This window comes from Aedes albopictus, chromosome 1 (genome assembly GCF_035046485.1).
Source record: "Aedes albopictus strain Foshan chromosome 1, AalbF5, whole genome shotgun sequence".
Lineage (NCBI taxonomy): Eukaryota > Metazoa > Arthropoda > Insecta > Diptera > Culicidae > Aedes > Aedes albopictus.
Genome location: NC_085136.1, coordinates 134709972 through 134726246, shown reverse-complemented (window position 1 = coordinate 134726246; position 16275 = coordinate 134709972). Strand labels below are relative to the sequence as shown.

The 16275-nt window shown below is 43.1% G+C and overlaps 2 protein-coding genes across 3 annotated transcripts in view; one reads left to right on the top strand and one right to left on the bottom strand.

The window, feature by feature from the left end:
* LOC109423001 (uncharacterized) overlaps positions 1–6868 on the top strand; it is a 21154-nt gene extending 14286 nt beyond the window's left edge. For both annotated transcript variants that reach the window (XM_062845434.1, XM_062845433.1), the window contains exon 5: positions 5808–6868. In XM_062845434.1, coding sequence (XP_062701418.1) covers positions 5808–6631 — 824 coding nt within the window. In that variant the 3' untranslated portion in view covers positions 6632–6868. The remainder of the gene's footprint in view (positions 1–5807) is intronic.
* LOC109415637 (myrosinase 1) lies at positions 6666–16275 on the bottom strand. The gene is made up of 3 exons (XM_019689545.3): positions 15812–16275; positions 14047–15131; positions 6666–6972 (listed from the first exon to the last, which is right to left on the bottom strand). Exons 1-3 carry the CDS (start codon positions 16181–16183, stop codon positions 6861–6863), a joined length of 1569 nt encoding a protein of 522 aa, XP_019545090.3. The 5' UTR covers positions 16184–16275; the 3' UTR covers positions 6666–6860.

The window sequence follows — 16275 nt, the reverse complement described above, 5'->3', positions numbered from 1 at the left end:
GATATAGAAAATGTGCCGTGCGTTTGATTGTGTATTATGCTCGTATAAACCATTGTCAGTACATAACCGTTAAAAATGCCATGGCCTACTGAGGCATCTCAAAATGGTACCTAATGATAACGTTTCTCGCTAGTAGGTACCTTTCTATATCAAAGAAAATGGATTTGTCAACGGAAACAAAAATTCAATAAATTATATATGCCACCATAATTCCTAAACACAATCAAGACAAAAACTTGTTGAGTATAGGGAATCGCGCTACTTGGGCGGTGGCTTCTATATTCGTCTGTTTTCCACTATAACTCAGTCAATCTTGAACCAATTGACACAATTCTTGGAATGCGGTGAGATAGGTATAGTATCTACCCGTGTACAAAATTTCAAGTCAATCGGTTCAAAATTGACCGAGTTACAGTGGAAAACAGACGAAAATAACAGACGAAGAAAACCACCGCCCAAGTAGCGCGATACCCTACGTGATTTTTTACTTTTTATGTGTTTTTGGGCAGTTCTTTTGTGATATTTTTTAAAAAATACCCAAAAATCAAAATTTCACCAAATTGTAAATCGTGAATAACTCTAAAACGGATAGAAAAAACGCAATGCTGTCTTCGGCAAAGTTTTTCCTCATAAAATTTCCTATCTTTTTATGAAAATTGTTTTAAATTAGCATTAGGTTCAGATACTTTTTATGATGGGTAAAATGCACAGTATATCAAAAAATGACAAATTTTAGTAAATGCAAAAATTCAGTATCAAAAAGTTACCTGCAAAACATGTCGTAAATTATTTTTCCCAAGAAGTTTGGATCCATATAAAGCTGTAAAAATATAAAAATAGTGGGCATTGCCAATTTTTGTACGGTAAAAAATATTTGTATGAAATTTATTACGAAAAATGGCCATTTTTCAAAAATCTCGCCTGGGCGACCTCTAAACGTCATTTCTGAAAGTTGCCGTCATACAAAAGTTTGTTTCTAACACCCTTAGCTATCATTTGCAGGGTGAGCCCCCAAGCTTTTCAACCATGTCCAATTTTTGGGACAACCTAATGTGCATGTTTTTCTTACGTAATGTCCCAGTGGAAAGTGTTTTACTCGGCCGCATAACCTGTTCTCCCAGACATGAAAGATAGTATCGACCGCGCAGAGCTGTGGCAAATCATGGACGAAAACGGCTTTCCTGGGAAGCTAACTAGACTGATTAAAGCAACGATGGACGGTGTGCAAAATTGAGTTTCTGGTGAACTATACAGTTCATTCGAATCTCGCCGGGGACTGCGACAAGGTGACAGACTCTCATGCCTACTCTACATCGCTCTGGAAGGGTCTGGTACGTTTGGCATAAGGCCGTTTGGCATAAGGACATTTGGCATAAGGACGTTTGGCATAAAGGACATTTGGCATAAAGGACGTTTGGCATAAAGGACATTTGGCATAAGGGACGTTTGGCATAAAGGACGTTTGGCATAAAGAATATGTGAAATATATTTTCCCTCTGGAGAAAAATTAAAGAACAGCCTTCAAGGGAAAGAAGGCAAACTTGTTGTTGGTGCATTATATTGGATCTTTTATTTTCGAAATTACCTTTTGCTTCCATGAATATGATTTTTTTTCGGAAGGGGAATGTTCCTTCTTTTGTATATAGGCTGTTCTTCATCGATACAAGCAATTTAGTTTCCGGTAATGGTTCTTGTCTGCATATTATATCCATAAAAATTAATGCATTATAATGTATTTTCCTTCTTTAGAAAAGGATAAGTATCCTTCTTTTACGTAAAGTATGTAGTTCACTTTTTACTGAAATCAGTTTATGCCAAACGTACTTCATGCCAAATGTCCATTATGCCAAACGTCCTTTATGCCAAATGTCCTTTATGCCAAGTGTCCTTTATGCCAAACGTCCTTATGCCAAATGGCATTATGCCAAACGGCATTATGCCAAACGTACCAGACCCCTCTGGAAGGTGTGATGCGACGAGCCGGGCTCAACACGAGCAGGAACGATTTTCACAAAATTCGTTCAATTTGTGTGCTTTGCGGACGACATGCACATTATCGCCAGAACATTTGGAACGTTGGCAGAGCTGTACTTCCGCCTGAAACGCGAAGCAGCTAAGGTCGGACTGGTGGTGAATGCCTCAAAAACAAAGTACAGTAAAACCTCCATGAGTCGATATTGAAGGGACCATCGACTCATGGAAATATCGAGTAGTGGAACAAAAATCCTTTGGGAGGCATTTTGGAGGGACCATCATAGTAACCCAGAAATATTTTTTCAGTATGGAAAAATTTACCTCCATGAGTCGATATCGAGTCAAGGGACATGCTGTTAGGCGGAACCGAACACGACCGGATCCGTCTGGGCAATAATATTACGATAGACGGGGATACCTTCGAGGTGGTGCAGAAATTTGTGTACCTTGGGCTTGGATCCTTACTGACGGCAGACAACAATGTGAGTCGTGAAATTCGAAGGCGCGTCATCAGTGGAAGTCGGGCCTACTACGGGCTCCAGAAGAAGCTGCGATCTAAAAAGATACACCCACGCACCAAATGCACCATGTACAACGGGTGAGTAGAAGTCACATCCAAAGCAGTGCGAAATCCAAACAGCATTTTTCTGATATTGTGAGTACCTATACTGGAAGCTTCGAAAATCCAGCTCTACACACATGGAACTAGTGATGAAATTCCGGTGAGAATCGTTCTCTCCAGGCTGCCGGTGTTTCCGGTGGAAGAAGTGACGCAACAGCTTGCGTCGGTGAATGTACATCCGACCAGTGTCCGTCAGCTATCAACATCGAAATACGGTGATTACGCGGAATAGGAAACTCAGCAAAAATAAGACTGTTATGCGAATAGGGGCAGTATATCTGTTGCAGTTTCCGCATGGTCCCGTCAAACTGCAAAAAATAGATGCGTTGTTCAACGTCATTGTTTGGTGGAAGCATTATTCCAGAAAGAAGTCCGACGTCGTCCAATGCTTTGGCCACGGAATGGAAAATTGCCACCTGGAGGCAAAATGTGTGATATGCGGTGAACGACACCAGACATAGGAATGCATTTTACCAGCAAGAGGCGACACTGCTGTCAACGAGCACCGTTTGCAAATCCGCTGTGCCACCAGCAGCCAAAATCATACTGCGAACTACAAAGGATGACCTGCCGCCTCAAGCATATGCAGGATTTGAATGCTAAGAAGAGAACGAGACCGAACTCGAGTAACAGTTCAGTAAAAGTTTCAACAGTGCCTGTACTCGACGGAAATGATACTGCTGTGCCGTTCTCAAGAAAAACGTAAGTTCTATCAGAAGCTCAACGCATCCCGCAAAGGTTACGTGCCGCAAGCCGACATCTGCAGGGATAAGGATGGGAGCCTCCTGACGGACAAACGTGAGGTGATCGAAAGGTGGAACCAGCACTTCGACGAGCACCTGAATGGCGAAGAGAATGTAGGCACGAGGGATCAAGGCAGCGGAGGAAATGACTATGTTGGTGCTGCAGAGGACGGAAACGAACCAACTCTCACGCTGAGGGAAGTTAAGGATGTCATCCATCAGCTCAAAAACAACAGAGCGACTGGTAAGGACGGTATCGCAGCAGAACTCATCAAGATGGGCCCGGAAAAGTTGGCCACCTGTCTGCACCAATTAGTAGTCAAGATCTTAGAAACCGAGCAGCTACCGGAAGAGTTGAAGGAAGGAATAATTTGTCCCATCCACAAGTTAATGTATGAGAACTCTCGAGCGATTACCATTTTGAATGCCGCCTACAAAGTGCTATCCCAGATCATCTTCCGTCGTCTTTCACCTAAAGTAAATGAGTTCGTGGGAAGTTACCAAGCCGGTTTTATCGACGGCCGGTCGACAACGGACCAGATCTTCACCGTACGGTCGGCAAATCCTCCAGAAATGCCGTGAATACCAGGTCCCAACGCATCACCTGTTCATCGACTTCAAAGCGGCATACGACAGTATCGACCGCACAGAGCTATGAAAAATCATGGACGAGAACAGTTTTCCCGGGAAGCTTTCCAGACTGATAAGAGTAACGATGGATGTTGTGCAGAACAGTGTAAGTATTTCGAGTGAACTATCCAGTTCATTCGAATCTCGACCGGGACTACGACAAGGTGATGGACTTTCCTGCCTACTATTCAACATCGCCCTGGCAGGTGTTATGTGACGAGCCGGGCTCAACAGCCGCGGGTACGATCTTCACGAAATCTGGCCAATTTGTCTGTTTAGCGGATGACATGGATATTATTGCTAGTACATTTGGAACGGTGGCAGAACTGTACACTCGCCTAAAACGTGAAGCAGCAAAGGTCGGACTGGTGGTGAATGCGGCTAAGACAAAGTACATGCTGGTAGGTGGGACTGAGCGAGACAGGACAAACCTTGGCAGCGATGTTACGATAGACGGGGATATTTTCGAAGTGGTAGAAGAATTCGTCTACCTCGGTTCCTTGCTAACGGCTGACAATAACGTGAGCTGTGAAATACGACGGCGCATCATCAGTGGAAGTCGTGCCTACTCCTCTCCTCTTCTTGGCGTAACGTCCTCACTGGGACAAAGCCTGCTTCTCAGCTTAGTGTTCTATGAGCACTTCCACAGTTATTAACTGAGAGCTTCCTCTGCCAATGACCATTTCGCATGTGTATATCGTGTGGCAGGCACGAAGATACTCTATGCCCAAGGAAGTCAAGGAAATTTCCTTTACGAAAAGATCCTGGACCGACCGGGAATCGAACCCGTCACCCTCAGCATGGTCATGCTGAATACCCGTGCGTTTACCGCCTCGGCTATATGGGTCGTGCCTACTACGGGCTCCAGAAGAACCTGCGGTCAAAAAAGATTCACCCCTGCATCAAATGTACCATGTACAAGACGCTAAACTAATAAGACCAGTGGTTCTCTACGGACACGAGGCATGGACGATGCTCGAGGAGGATCTGCAAGCACTCGGAGTTTTCAAGCGACGGGTGCTAAGGACGATCTTCGGCGACGTACAGGAGAACTGTGTGTGACGGAGAAGGATGAACCAGGAGCTCGCTGCACTCTACGGTGAATCCAACATCCAAAAGCTGGACGGATACGGCGGACAAAGCATGTTGCAAGAATGCCGGACAACAACCCTGCAAAGTTGGTGCTTGCTAACCATCCGGTTGGTACAAGAAGGCGTGGAGCGCAGAGAGCACGATGGGCGGACCAGGTGGAGCGTGATCTAGCGAGCGTTGGGCGTGACCGACGTTGGAGAGCTGCAGCTGCAAATCGAGTGTTATGGCGGCAAATTGTTGATTCAGTATTATCATGAATTTGATGTTAACTAAATGAAGGAAATGAGTGCTAAACTGCCTTTACCACCACTATTGATACTAGCACCACTAAGGGAGCGTTTACCCTATTATTAAAAGAAAATATTGAAAATCGTTTTGGTTGGGTTAAAGACAGACTTGATAGAATTCCAAGATGGCCACCACAATGGCCGACTTTTGCACCTACTCACGATTTTGAGGGCACATATCTCATTGAAAACCAAATCAGCGCACCGGGTCTTCTAATTTTAGGCTTATTACAAGTGAACAAGAACAAAATAAAAATAACACTATCGTTGGAAGCTCGCTTATTCTTGAGATTCCATCTGTAGTTCTGTTCTAGTGCAATATTGTACTGGGATTTCAATACGTTTGTCCTTGAATACCTCTAACGTTGAGAAGCAAAATGCCTATTCGCGTGGTTTGTGAATGGGCTCTCCTATGTACGTACATTATTTGTGTAACTAACATCTCTTTACTTTCCACAGTTGGTTCCGTCTCTTCATTGTCCCGGCCGATTCTGAACCTGGCTCATGACGCACATGGTGCATTGGAACTATTCTGGAATGAAATAGTGGACCTCTGTGCGGCGGCCAACCAACTGCTCAAGTATTCCTTCGACGATCTCCACACGCTCTACAGCCGGGAACTGCAAAGTGGTCTACCGTTTGCCTACCTGGAATCAATCCCAGTTCAGGACCGCATCATTGGGTGTCTTGACCAATCCTTCCGTCACCGGCCACCGCTCAGTCGCAAGCTAGACAATCGTGAAATTATCTTTGTGTTGTGCGATCAGTACTCCCTGACCAACTACAACTTCTCCAAGAAGAACAACTACATCGCGGAAAAGCTCTCGTCGATGGAAAACGTTGGCACTGCTTCATTCAAGTTCAAAATCCTCCCGATGCTACCGTCCCGGTTTGTACAAGCTAGTTTCGGTCGTGAGCTGAAGATAGATGCGGTTTATTTCGGACTCAATCCGTACCCGTTCGGCGACTTCGAGCATTACAACAACACCAACTACATCTACCAACAGTACCACGTGCCCTTCCACGGCGGATCCCAACTGCCCCCAGTGAATCCGAACATTCCGCCGCTAGGAACCATGCAGCAGATGACCCCTTCTATGTTCAACCCGATGGCTATCAATGGTCAGCCGACGGGATTCTACGGCGATGCAATTCAGTTGGCACAGGCTATGCAACAGCTTGGAATTAGTGGCCCTCCCTTGGCTCCGCCGCCTCAGGCCTTCTACGGAACGACACCCGTAGTACAACCGCCACTACCGCCGGGTGCCTTCTATTGGGGATAAATCCAGGACAAGTTCGGATTTTTTTCACACAGAATTTACTGCAATTTTGAAAGAACTTTTACTTTTGGAAAATTTTTGATTATGTTTAAGCGGATTGTTATCACTGATTTTATTTCATTTTTACTTCAAATGTTAGTTTTTGAAAGTTTTTAACCTGTTTCAACCTGTTACACGTAGGTACGTGCTTGTGGAGCAAATATGTATTCCATTTGTTAAAACAATACATTTTCTAAGGAATTTTTCTTGTCTTTATAACGGCTTGCAGTAACTTGGAAGAAAGTTTCGGTGTCCGTTCTCGGCCAGGGCTGGAGAAGTTGACGTGATACAAGCCGAATTTTTCGCTGAAACGATACAGAGCAATTGTTGGATTTCAGATTAATTGTTGGGACAACTAAGACGCAGTACATAAACTATGTTTTTGGCTAGTTTTTGGATGGTAACCCTAGCCATCTCAGAACCGCCCCTCTCCCATTCGAGTGATTGTCTTTCGGTTCGCTGGATCGTATTTTCGCTTGTGTTGGAGAGAAACGTCAGTTCCGCTGCCATTTCGCGGAGAAGTGAATGCAGAAGTCTGCTGCTGCTGTTTTTCGATTCGTCGGGACATGCATTCGCGTATTTGTATTGTTTCGGTTTATTATTCGTTGAAGACTCAGCGAGTGGTGTGTACGAGTGAACATTCAATATGGTTTGAAGGGCATTCTAAAACTATTGGATGCTGACATCGAAGGCAACTACAGAAAACCAGCTGAATTACCCGGTGAGTTAGTTCCTTGTTTCCCTTTCATATTTGAATGACGTATTATTGTTATTATTGCCTTTATTAATGAAGTTTTCAACCCTTGGTTGGTTCGCCTCAACACAACGTGACATATACCTACATGAGAATTTCAGGGAGATAGCCTAGGGAAACTAAATGAACTGGTTTCGGGCAAATGTTCGTGGGGTGGCCAGACTATGAGTATGAGAAACAACCATCATGTTGTTTTTGAAGGTCTCCAGTGAATTTGGCTTAACATGCTACAACAAACCATCAGGTCGATCCAGTGGCGTAGCCAGAAATTGTCTCTGGGAGGGGTTTTCAACGGTCAATGATATCTTTTTTGATTTGACACTTACATTTTGTAAACCGTAATGAGCCGCCGGGCTAAGTTACCTTGCTACAATGAATGGTATACCTTCATCATCATCTCAGAACCACCCCCTCCCCATCGTAGGCTGTTGTCCAGAAAAAAAAAAATAAAAATGTGTATGGACCGTAGACATAGGCAAAAACTCCCTTCTCCCTCAGAGTCTACGTAGTTTATGGGCGGACCCTAAAATGAACAACTTGGGCTGCGATGGTCAGATGAAGATTCTTCATGTGACACATGCCAATTGATCAGTTCGTGACTAATTCTACTAGAGCGTTATGTTATGTCGTTATGTCTAATACTTCCTTACTGGCAGGTACCATGAAGGTTGGGCGGTTGCCTATGTTAAGTAATACACACTCTGTACTACTTAAGTATTCCATCAAACTGGAGCCTCTCGAGTTAATGTCTGAGCTACCTCAAATGATATGGGGAGCATTACTGCTAACAAATAGCGGAAGGCCTTTTGACGTGCAGTATGCGATGACTTGTTTGAAAGCATCCGTAGGGGATGATTCATCATGCGGTAAATCAACCAAAAAATAGTTCGGTTTTTTTACGCGGGGGATACGCGTAAAAAAACTCAGTTCACATTAAAAAAAAAAACGCGTAAAAAAAGTTTCACCATTTCTTGACGAATCATGCAACAATAAGACGATGAAATTTTTTTGTGTGGAATTTTTATTTACGCGGCCGCGTAAATGAAAACCGCGTAAAAAAGACCTGACTGTAGACATATTTCCTGTTGAGGTTTCCAATAGATACATTAATTATGACAGCACATACATATCTAGTAGTTACTTCAGAGACGAGTGTAGCAACGATTGCGTTGTTGTCAAGCACACAAGCTCGAGGCATGACACGCGAGTTTGCCATTTCCTTTTTACTGAAATTAGCAAACACCGGAGGCACACGGTTTCCTAGATAGAAATTCCTCTTACGAAAGTAAGGTTCTTGTCCAAAGAGTCCACCACAAAAAGCACAAAAACTAAGCCGACGATCCGCCAGTCACAAAAAAGCGGATCGTTAACGCAATGACCAACATAAAATTGGTTCAGGCAAACCTACAGCATGCAAGAGGGGCATCAGGCGTACTTTTGCAAAGGTTTGCCAAAGAAGACCTCGACCTGGCGTTAGTACAGGAACAGTGGGTCAACAATCATAGGATGATGGGCCTTACTACACCAAAATGTAAGTTACTCTATGATGATAGCCATCCTTCTCCAAGGACAGCTATCTTAGTAAATGGAAGGATTAATTTTACTCCCATTACAGAATTTATCAAACGAGACATCGTAGCCATCAGGATGGAGGTTCCAACAGCCAGGGGTAAGTCTATCGTTAATATAGCATCAGCTTACTTTCCTGGTGATGAAGAAGAAGCTCCGACGTCCTCAATCTGCGAATTTGTCACCAGCTGCAGACAACAAAACCAGCAATTTATTATCTGCTGCGATGCCAACGCTCACCACACTGACAGTGTGACATCAGCAGTGACATCAACAAACGAGGTGAGTCCCTTTTAGAATATATTTCTGCTAATAACATTGATATATGTAACAGAGGGGACAAACCAACATATGTTAACTCAAGGCGACATGAAGTACTTGATTTAACACTTTGTAGCCAAATTCTAACAGATAGAATTACCTCTTGGGAAGTATCTGACGAGGTATCTCTCTCAGATCATAAGCATATCACCTTCTCAATAGAGAGGGGAGAGACCGTGAGGGAATTCTATCGAGACCCCAGGAACACCAACTGGGATCTCTACAAGCAAATTCTTGCGACCAAGCAACCTCTGCTGGACGAAAAACTAAGAACAGCAGAGCAACTAGAAGAAGCTTCTAGGATGGTCACTAAAAAAATTATACAAGCATATTACGAAAGTTGTCCACAAAGGGAAAGGAGTTCAAACAGGAAAGTCCCTTGGTGGAACAACGCTCTACAAAAAATGAGGAGGAAAGTAAGAAAACTCTTCAACAGAGCAAAAGCAACTTCGGATTGGGGCCAATATAGAAAGGCTCTAACCGAATATAGCACTGAAATAAGGAAAAGGAAACGAAGACATTGGAGATTCATGTGTGAAAACATCCAATACACTTCAGACGCGGCCAGGCTTCAAAAAGTCCTTTCTAAGGAACACTCAAATGGCCTAGGCAACGTTAAGAAGGATAATGGCACATTCACCAGAAGTCCTTCAGAAACATTGGAAGTACTGATGGATAAACATTTTCCAGGCTCATTTGCTGTTGATGAAAATTCATCGGGACAATTGAGGACAAATTCTGGACGCAATATGAACAGAAAAGATGCACTCATGGAATCCCGTAAAATTTTCACAGTGGCAATGGTGGACTGGGCAATAAGCTCCTTCGACCCTTTCAAATCTGCTGGAGAAGACGGCATTTTTCCGGTGCTAATACAGCACGGTAGGGACATAATCATCCCTGCTTTAGTTGTGATGTTTATTAGTAGCATGACACTGTGCTACATTCCCAGTTGGTGGAATAAGGTAAGAGTGATATTCATACCAAAAAACGGCAAACGGGACAAAACACAGCCTAAAGCATACAGGCCAATAAGCCTAACCTCAATTATACTCAAAATAATGGAGAAGATTCTGGATGAGCATATCAAAGGTTCGTTTTTAAAAGCTCACAAGCTAAATAAATTACAGTTTGCCTATTGCAAAGGCAAGTCGACGGTAACAGCCCTTCACACGTTGACACAAAACATAGAAAAAAGCATCAAATACAAGGAAGTAGCGTACTGTGCATTTCTTGATATTGAAGGTGCGTTTGATAACGCTTCACATGCTTCAATCAGATCAGCTATGAATAAACGGGGCTTTCATGGCTCAATCGTTGATTGGATCACTGCAGCGCTGAGAAATCGATGTATTGTCTCCAGCAGGGCCGGATCTAAGGGGGGGCCGGGGGGGGCCCGGGCACATTTTAGGGGCCCCTACAAAAACCTTTTTTGGTTGCTAACACTAGCTTTATTTTTCATATTACTCAAGTACTGCACTGAAAATAAGGAAAAACATTTTTGGTCATCTCTCCGAGGGGCCTCCACATCCCCTCGGGCCCCGGGCCCCCACAATCCTTAATCCGGGCCTGGTCTCCAGACTGGGCGAATCAACCATTAAAGCGCAGACAGACGTTCTAGCTCGAACAAATTTATTCAAATTTTCTATGTAAATTTTCACTAGCGACACCTAGGCAACCGATTGCTACAGTGCAGTCGCGTGCAGTTGACAGTTTGAGAAACCACGTGCTTCCAGCCGCTTACTTACCACCCAATTCACCACCCACCGATAAATAAAATCAAAACAAACACTGTCAAAATCATTCCTACATTTGCGTTACATTCACAAAGATTTCCCAATGCGAGTGAAGTTCATCCAAATGCAGTTTTATTCAAGCAAATCTATGTAAAATAAAAGTAATAAAGTGTAAAATATTTTACAAGAGTCCTGTGCTGATTTGTGAAAAAGATTTCAGACATTAAATAAAAGTCATTTACTCTGCAAAAACTATGTGGAAAAATTATTAGCGTGCAACACGTGCGGTCTTTTCCCGCCATCCGGCTGGAAGACGACCATGGTGACAGTTGTTGGTCGTAACGCACATGTGAGGCAGCGATTGAATATGCACGTCGCTAACGCCATCTATTTGCTGATTGCCACTTGGAAATTTGTGGCGGCCATGTTTTTTACACAAGCTGCTGAGTCAAACTTGAACGTCTGTCTGCGATTAAAGTAAGTACGTCTAAGGGCTGTTATGCAGATGATATCGTGATAGTGGTAAGAGGGAAGCATGATGAAACGCTATCAAACAGAATGCAAATAGCGTTAAACTACACTCTTGCCTGGTGTAAAGGAGAGAGACTAAACGTAAATCCCTCAAAAACTACTCTTGTAACTTTTACAAGAAAAAGAAATGTCAATATTAAGGCACCGTCCTTGGATGGGGTACAGTTGACATTCTCCTCCAGGGTGAAATATTTAGGAGTCATACTAGATAAAAAACTGAACTGGAGTGAACATCTAGAGCATGTAGTAAATAAGGCAACAACTGCTCTTTGGGCCTGTCGGAGAGTGATCGGGGGAAAGTGGGGGCTAAAACCCAGGATAGTTCATTGGATCTACCTGGCAGTTGTTAGACCCAAAGTCTCTTATGCCTCTCTAGTCTGGTGGCCTAAAACCAAAACCAAAACAGCCCAACGAGTGCTGGCTAAACTTCAACGTTTAGCAACATTGTCAATAACAGGAGCTATTCGAAGTACTCCTGGTTCAACACTAGATGCCTTAATGCATCTGCTACCCTTGCACCAATTTGTGCAACTAGAGGCGAAGAAAAGTGCCTTGAAGTTAAAAAGATATAAGAACATCTTAGAAGGCGATCTAACAGGACATTTGGAAATCTTAACCAATGTTACTGTAAATCCACTAGTAATACAAAATGAAGACTGGATGGAACCGAAATTCATCTTAGATATACCATACAAAGTCTCGATTGATGATCGGAGCGTATGGGAATCAGGAGGACCAACGGTTCGACCAGGATCTATTGTATTCTATACGGATGGATCGAAAATGAGTGACAGAACTGGGGCTGGAGTATATGGACCCAGGATAAACTCGCCATACCAATGGGTAAATGGCCAACGGTGTTCCAAGCTGAAATTCAAGCTATTTTGGAATGCGCTGCCATCTGTTTTAAAAAAAATATAGACATGCGAATATCTATATCTTTTCAGACAGTCAGGCAGCTTTAAAGGCAGTCTGCACATTTGAATGTTATTCTAAGCTAGTATGGGAGTGCATTACACTACTGAAGGAACTGGCTGGAAGGAATACTGTAAAATTATTCTGGATACCAGGTCATTGTGGAATTGCAGGCAACGAAATTGCGGACCAGCTAGCTAGGGAGGGATCTCTGGGTGCCTTGTATGGACCGGAACCCTTCTGTGGAGTATCATCAAGTGCTCTATCGATGGAGCTAAAAAATTGGGAGAAACAGAGCGTAGGAGCAAACTGGCATACTGCACCTGGAACATCCCAGTCAAAGAGATTCATCGTGCCAAGCGTGAAAAACACGAACACACTACTGAAACTTAGTAAACGCGAATTAAGTGTGTACACAGGATTGTTAACCGGGCACTGCCCATCTCGACACTTTCTATTGAAGCTCAAGAAGATTCAATCAGAAGAATGTCGGTTCTGTGGTTTCAACTCTGAACATCTACTTTGTGAGTGTAGTTTTCTCTTTAAGAAGAGAGAACGTTATTTTGGTGGATGCATCATGCATCCCCGAGATATCTGGTGGAATATAAATCCCAAGAAGGCAGTGAAGAGAATTGTCAGACAAAAGAGGCACAAAACAAGCAACAAAGAAGGTGCGACGATTAGTCATTATCCCTACTGGTGACAGATAATGACATGATCTCGAAATTTTTTGTTGCAGACAAAACGGAAGCTGAATTTGTTGCGTACTTTTCAACTCGTGAATAATCATTTATTACTAACCCAAAGTCGAAACTGTTTGATGATAGAGCTTCACCAGAGTTGCAGTGTTTATCGACTCGAAGTTACCGTTCGGAAATCGCAATGCAAGGCTTAAAAATCTCTAAACTCGTGGTGTACGATGTTAATCCCATTATTTTCAAGTTGGGACAAACTTATGTCGCATGGGTTGTTTTGTCGCAACAAATACAGGTTGCGACATTGTCATTATTGTTGCGCGATGGTTGAATTTTGATTCACTGTTTTGGAAGTTATTCCAGACTGGGGTATAATGCAGGCCTAAAAAAAAACAATCGCTAGTTCTTAATACTAGTGAGTGTACTAATGTACTGCATAAAGCAACTGGGTCTTACCACAATAGATCAATTAATGGTCGCAGTGGTTGTGTACCCCTACAGGGGAAAAAAAGGTTCTTGTACTAAGGCCACTTGGGCTGTATCATTTTGCATAAGTCTGCAAAGATTGATCGTTGCTGTTCTTTTATGCTGAAGATTGATTTGAGCTATCCTAACCGTTGCCACTACTTAAACTAGATTCAACTCTTTACAATCACAGCACAACAAAGAACATCGCAGCAATAAAACCAGATCGATATCGATTGGAAACGCCAAAGGCGAGGATACACAGAATACATTGTGTAAATCGCATAATGCGAAACCATAGGTGAAAGTTTAACTTATCAACAACATCTTCATAATCCTGCCCTTATTCAGCCGCAAGTCTGAGACTAAAGAGCAAATGACTGCAACACTCACCTATATCCTCGCAGCCATTCGAAGTTGTCTATGATGCTCCATGCGGTGAATCCAACTACTTTGCACTCGTCTTCTAACAATGCATCCAGGATTGCATTGAGGTGACTTTTGTAGTACTCCACTCTTTCATGATCTTCCAGTTGTCCATCGTCCGAATAACCATTTTCGGTGATGAACACGGGCGGATTGTTATACTCCTGCTTTATCCAGTTTAGCATTCCACGCAATCCTTCCGGTACTACATACAACCAGCTTGATTTGGCCCGTTTCCACGAGGGATCAACGCTGTACACCAATCCGGCATCCTTGTCCACCGATGGAGGAGGTTTAACGTCGTATTCCTTTGTGTTCAATGCAACCAACCGACTACTGTAGTAATTGTATGCGAAAAAATTGGCCGTACCGCGTACGTATTCTTTCATTTCTTCGGAAAATTCGGGCAACCGGGACATAGATCGTCCTTCACGCATACTGTGATCTTGGATTGCTTCGATCATCACGGGAGGGTAGCCACCAGCTTCACTGAATAATGGATGCGCAAACCACCCGATTTGGAACTGAAGTGCGCGATCGACAACTTCTGCTTTAGTTTCGTTGTTAGCCGGATAAAAGTATCTACCACTGAGAGTAATTCCAAGAATTCCATATTGGTGATCGAAGTAGCGTTTCTGGTAAAGGTGATACGCGGCGGCGTGGCTAAGAAGAACGTGGTGTGCGCAAAGATACTCTCCAACGCCTGAGGCATGAACCATCGGACCGTCTATTCCTGAGCCGTAGCCTTCTACGCAGAAATCGTACGGTTCGTTGTGTGTAATCCAAACCTTCACCCGGTCGCCAAAATGTCGAAACAAAACGTCGGCATAGATTTCGAAGTACTTCACAAACAACGGCGACGTCAAACCGCCCAAGTCCTGAATGTATTGAGGAATATCGTAATGAACCATGGTGACCAAGGGCTCAATGCCTTCCGTTAGAAGGCCATCTATCAGTTTGTTGTAATAGTCTAGTCCTGCGGTGTTCAGTGACGAGAGATCCCCCTCCGGTAACAGTCTCGACCAGGAGATTGAGAACCGATAGAAGCCGAACTGAAATTGGTGTTGAATTCTAAATTAGAATTAGAAATGAAGGAACTAAACAAAACAACTGCTTTGCAGACATGACCTGAATATGAATTTGTGTAAGTCTTGCACTGCCCCCACTCGCATAACAGTCCCATTTGACTTTTCATCACTTTTGAGTTGACGTTATGAATATTCATCATTTTTTATGTACTTACAAAACAACAATAAAAATTACGAATTTTTATGTCAATGTGAAAAAAACCAAGTTATGAGCGTCCCATATCAAAAGTACCCGCATAACAGTCCCATAATGGATTTTTGTGTTACGTAACACAAAACTGAACAACTTTGTAGTGATTGTAATATTTTTTACAGTTATATATTCATGTGCAAGGCAATCTGTGAAAATTTCGAGATGATAAAAATATTTTTCAAATTTTGGCGATTTTTCAAAGTTTTATATGGAAACAAGTTTTCAAACTTCAAATGTCGTTTTCTCAATTCTTACTTTTTGCAAATGGGACTGTTATGCGAGTGGAGGCAGTGCACACCCGTAGAGTTTTGGCAAAATATGTACATACCTACTTAGATCTCATGCATTTCTGTGATAAGAATTTCAATCGTGTTTAAGCCTTACAACAAAATTCAGATACAAATTAGACATTTTTCCCCATTTTTGCATTATGTAGAATGAGAATACTTACTCCGACCTCCTTGAGAGCTGCTATATCTTCCTGGTAGCGATTGTAAGAATCGCAAGCGATATCGCCCGTGGCTCGATCGACTACGGCATCTGGATGGTTGTGAGTCAGCGTGTCCCATACGGAGGGTCCTTTACCATCCGCATTCCAGGCACCCTCGATTTGATAGGCGGCCGTTGCTGCCCCGAAATTGAATGTTTTTGGAAACTGTCTATCCTCAGGATTGTGATTTTCGATTCTATTGGACATGATGCCATCGCTAATTGGCCAATGGTTGGATGGAGCAGCGGTGATTATCTTAGGTAAATTGGAACCGTTTGCTAGTCGTAGGGTCAGTGTGCTACAAAGCCAATAACAAGCTAGCACAAGCTTCATGGTGGCGAACTGCGATCGGCCAGCTATGATACGAGACTGATGCAGTTCGTTCAGGCGTATTTATTATGATAATCAAAGAAGCGTAGGTTTCT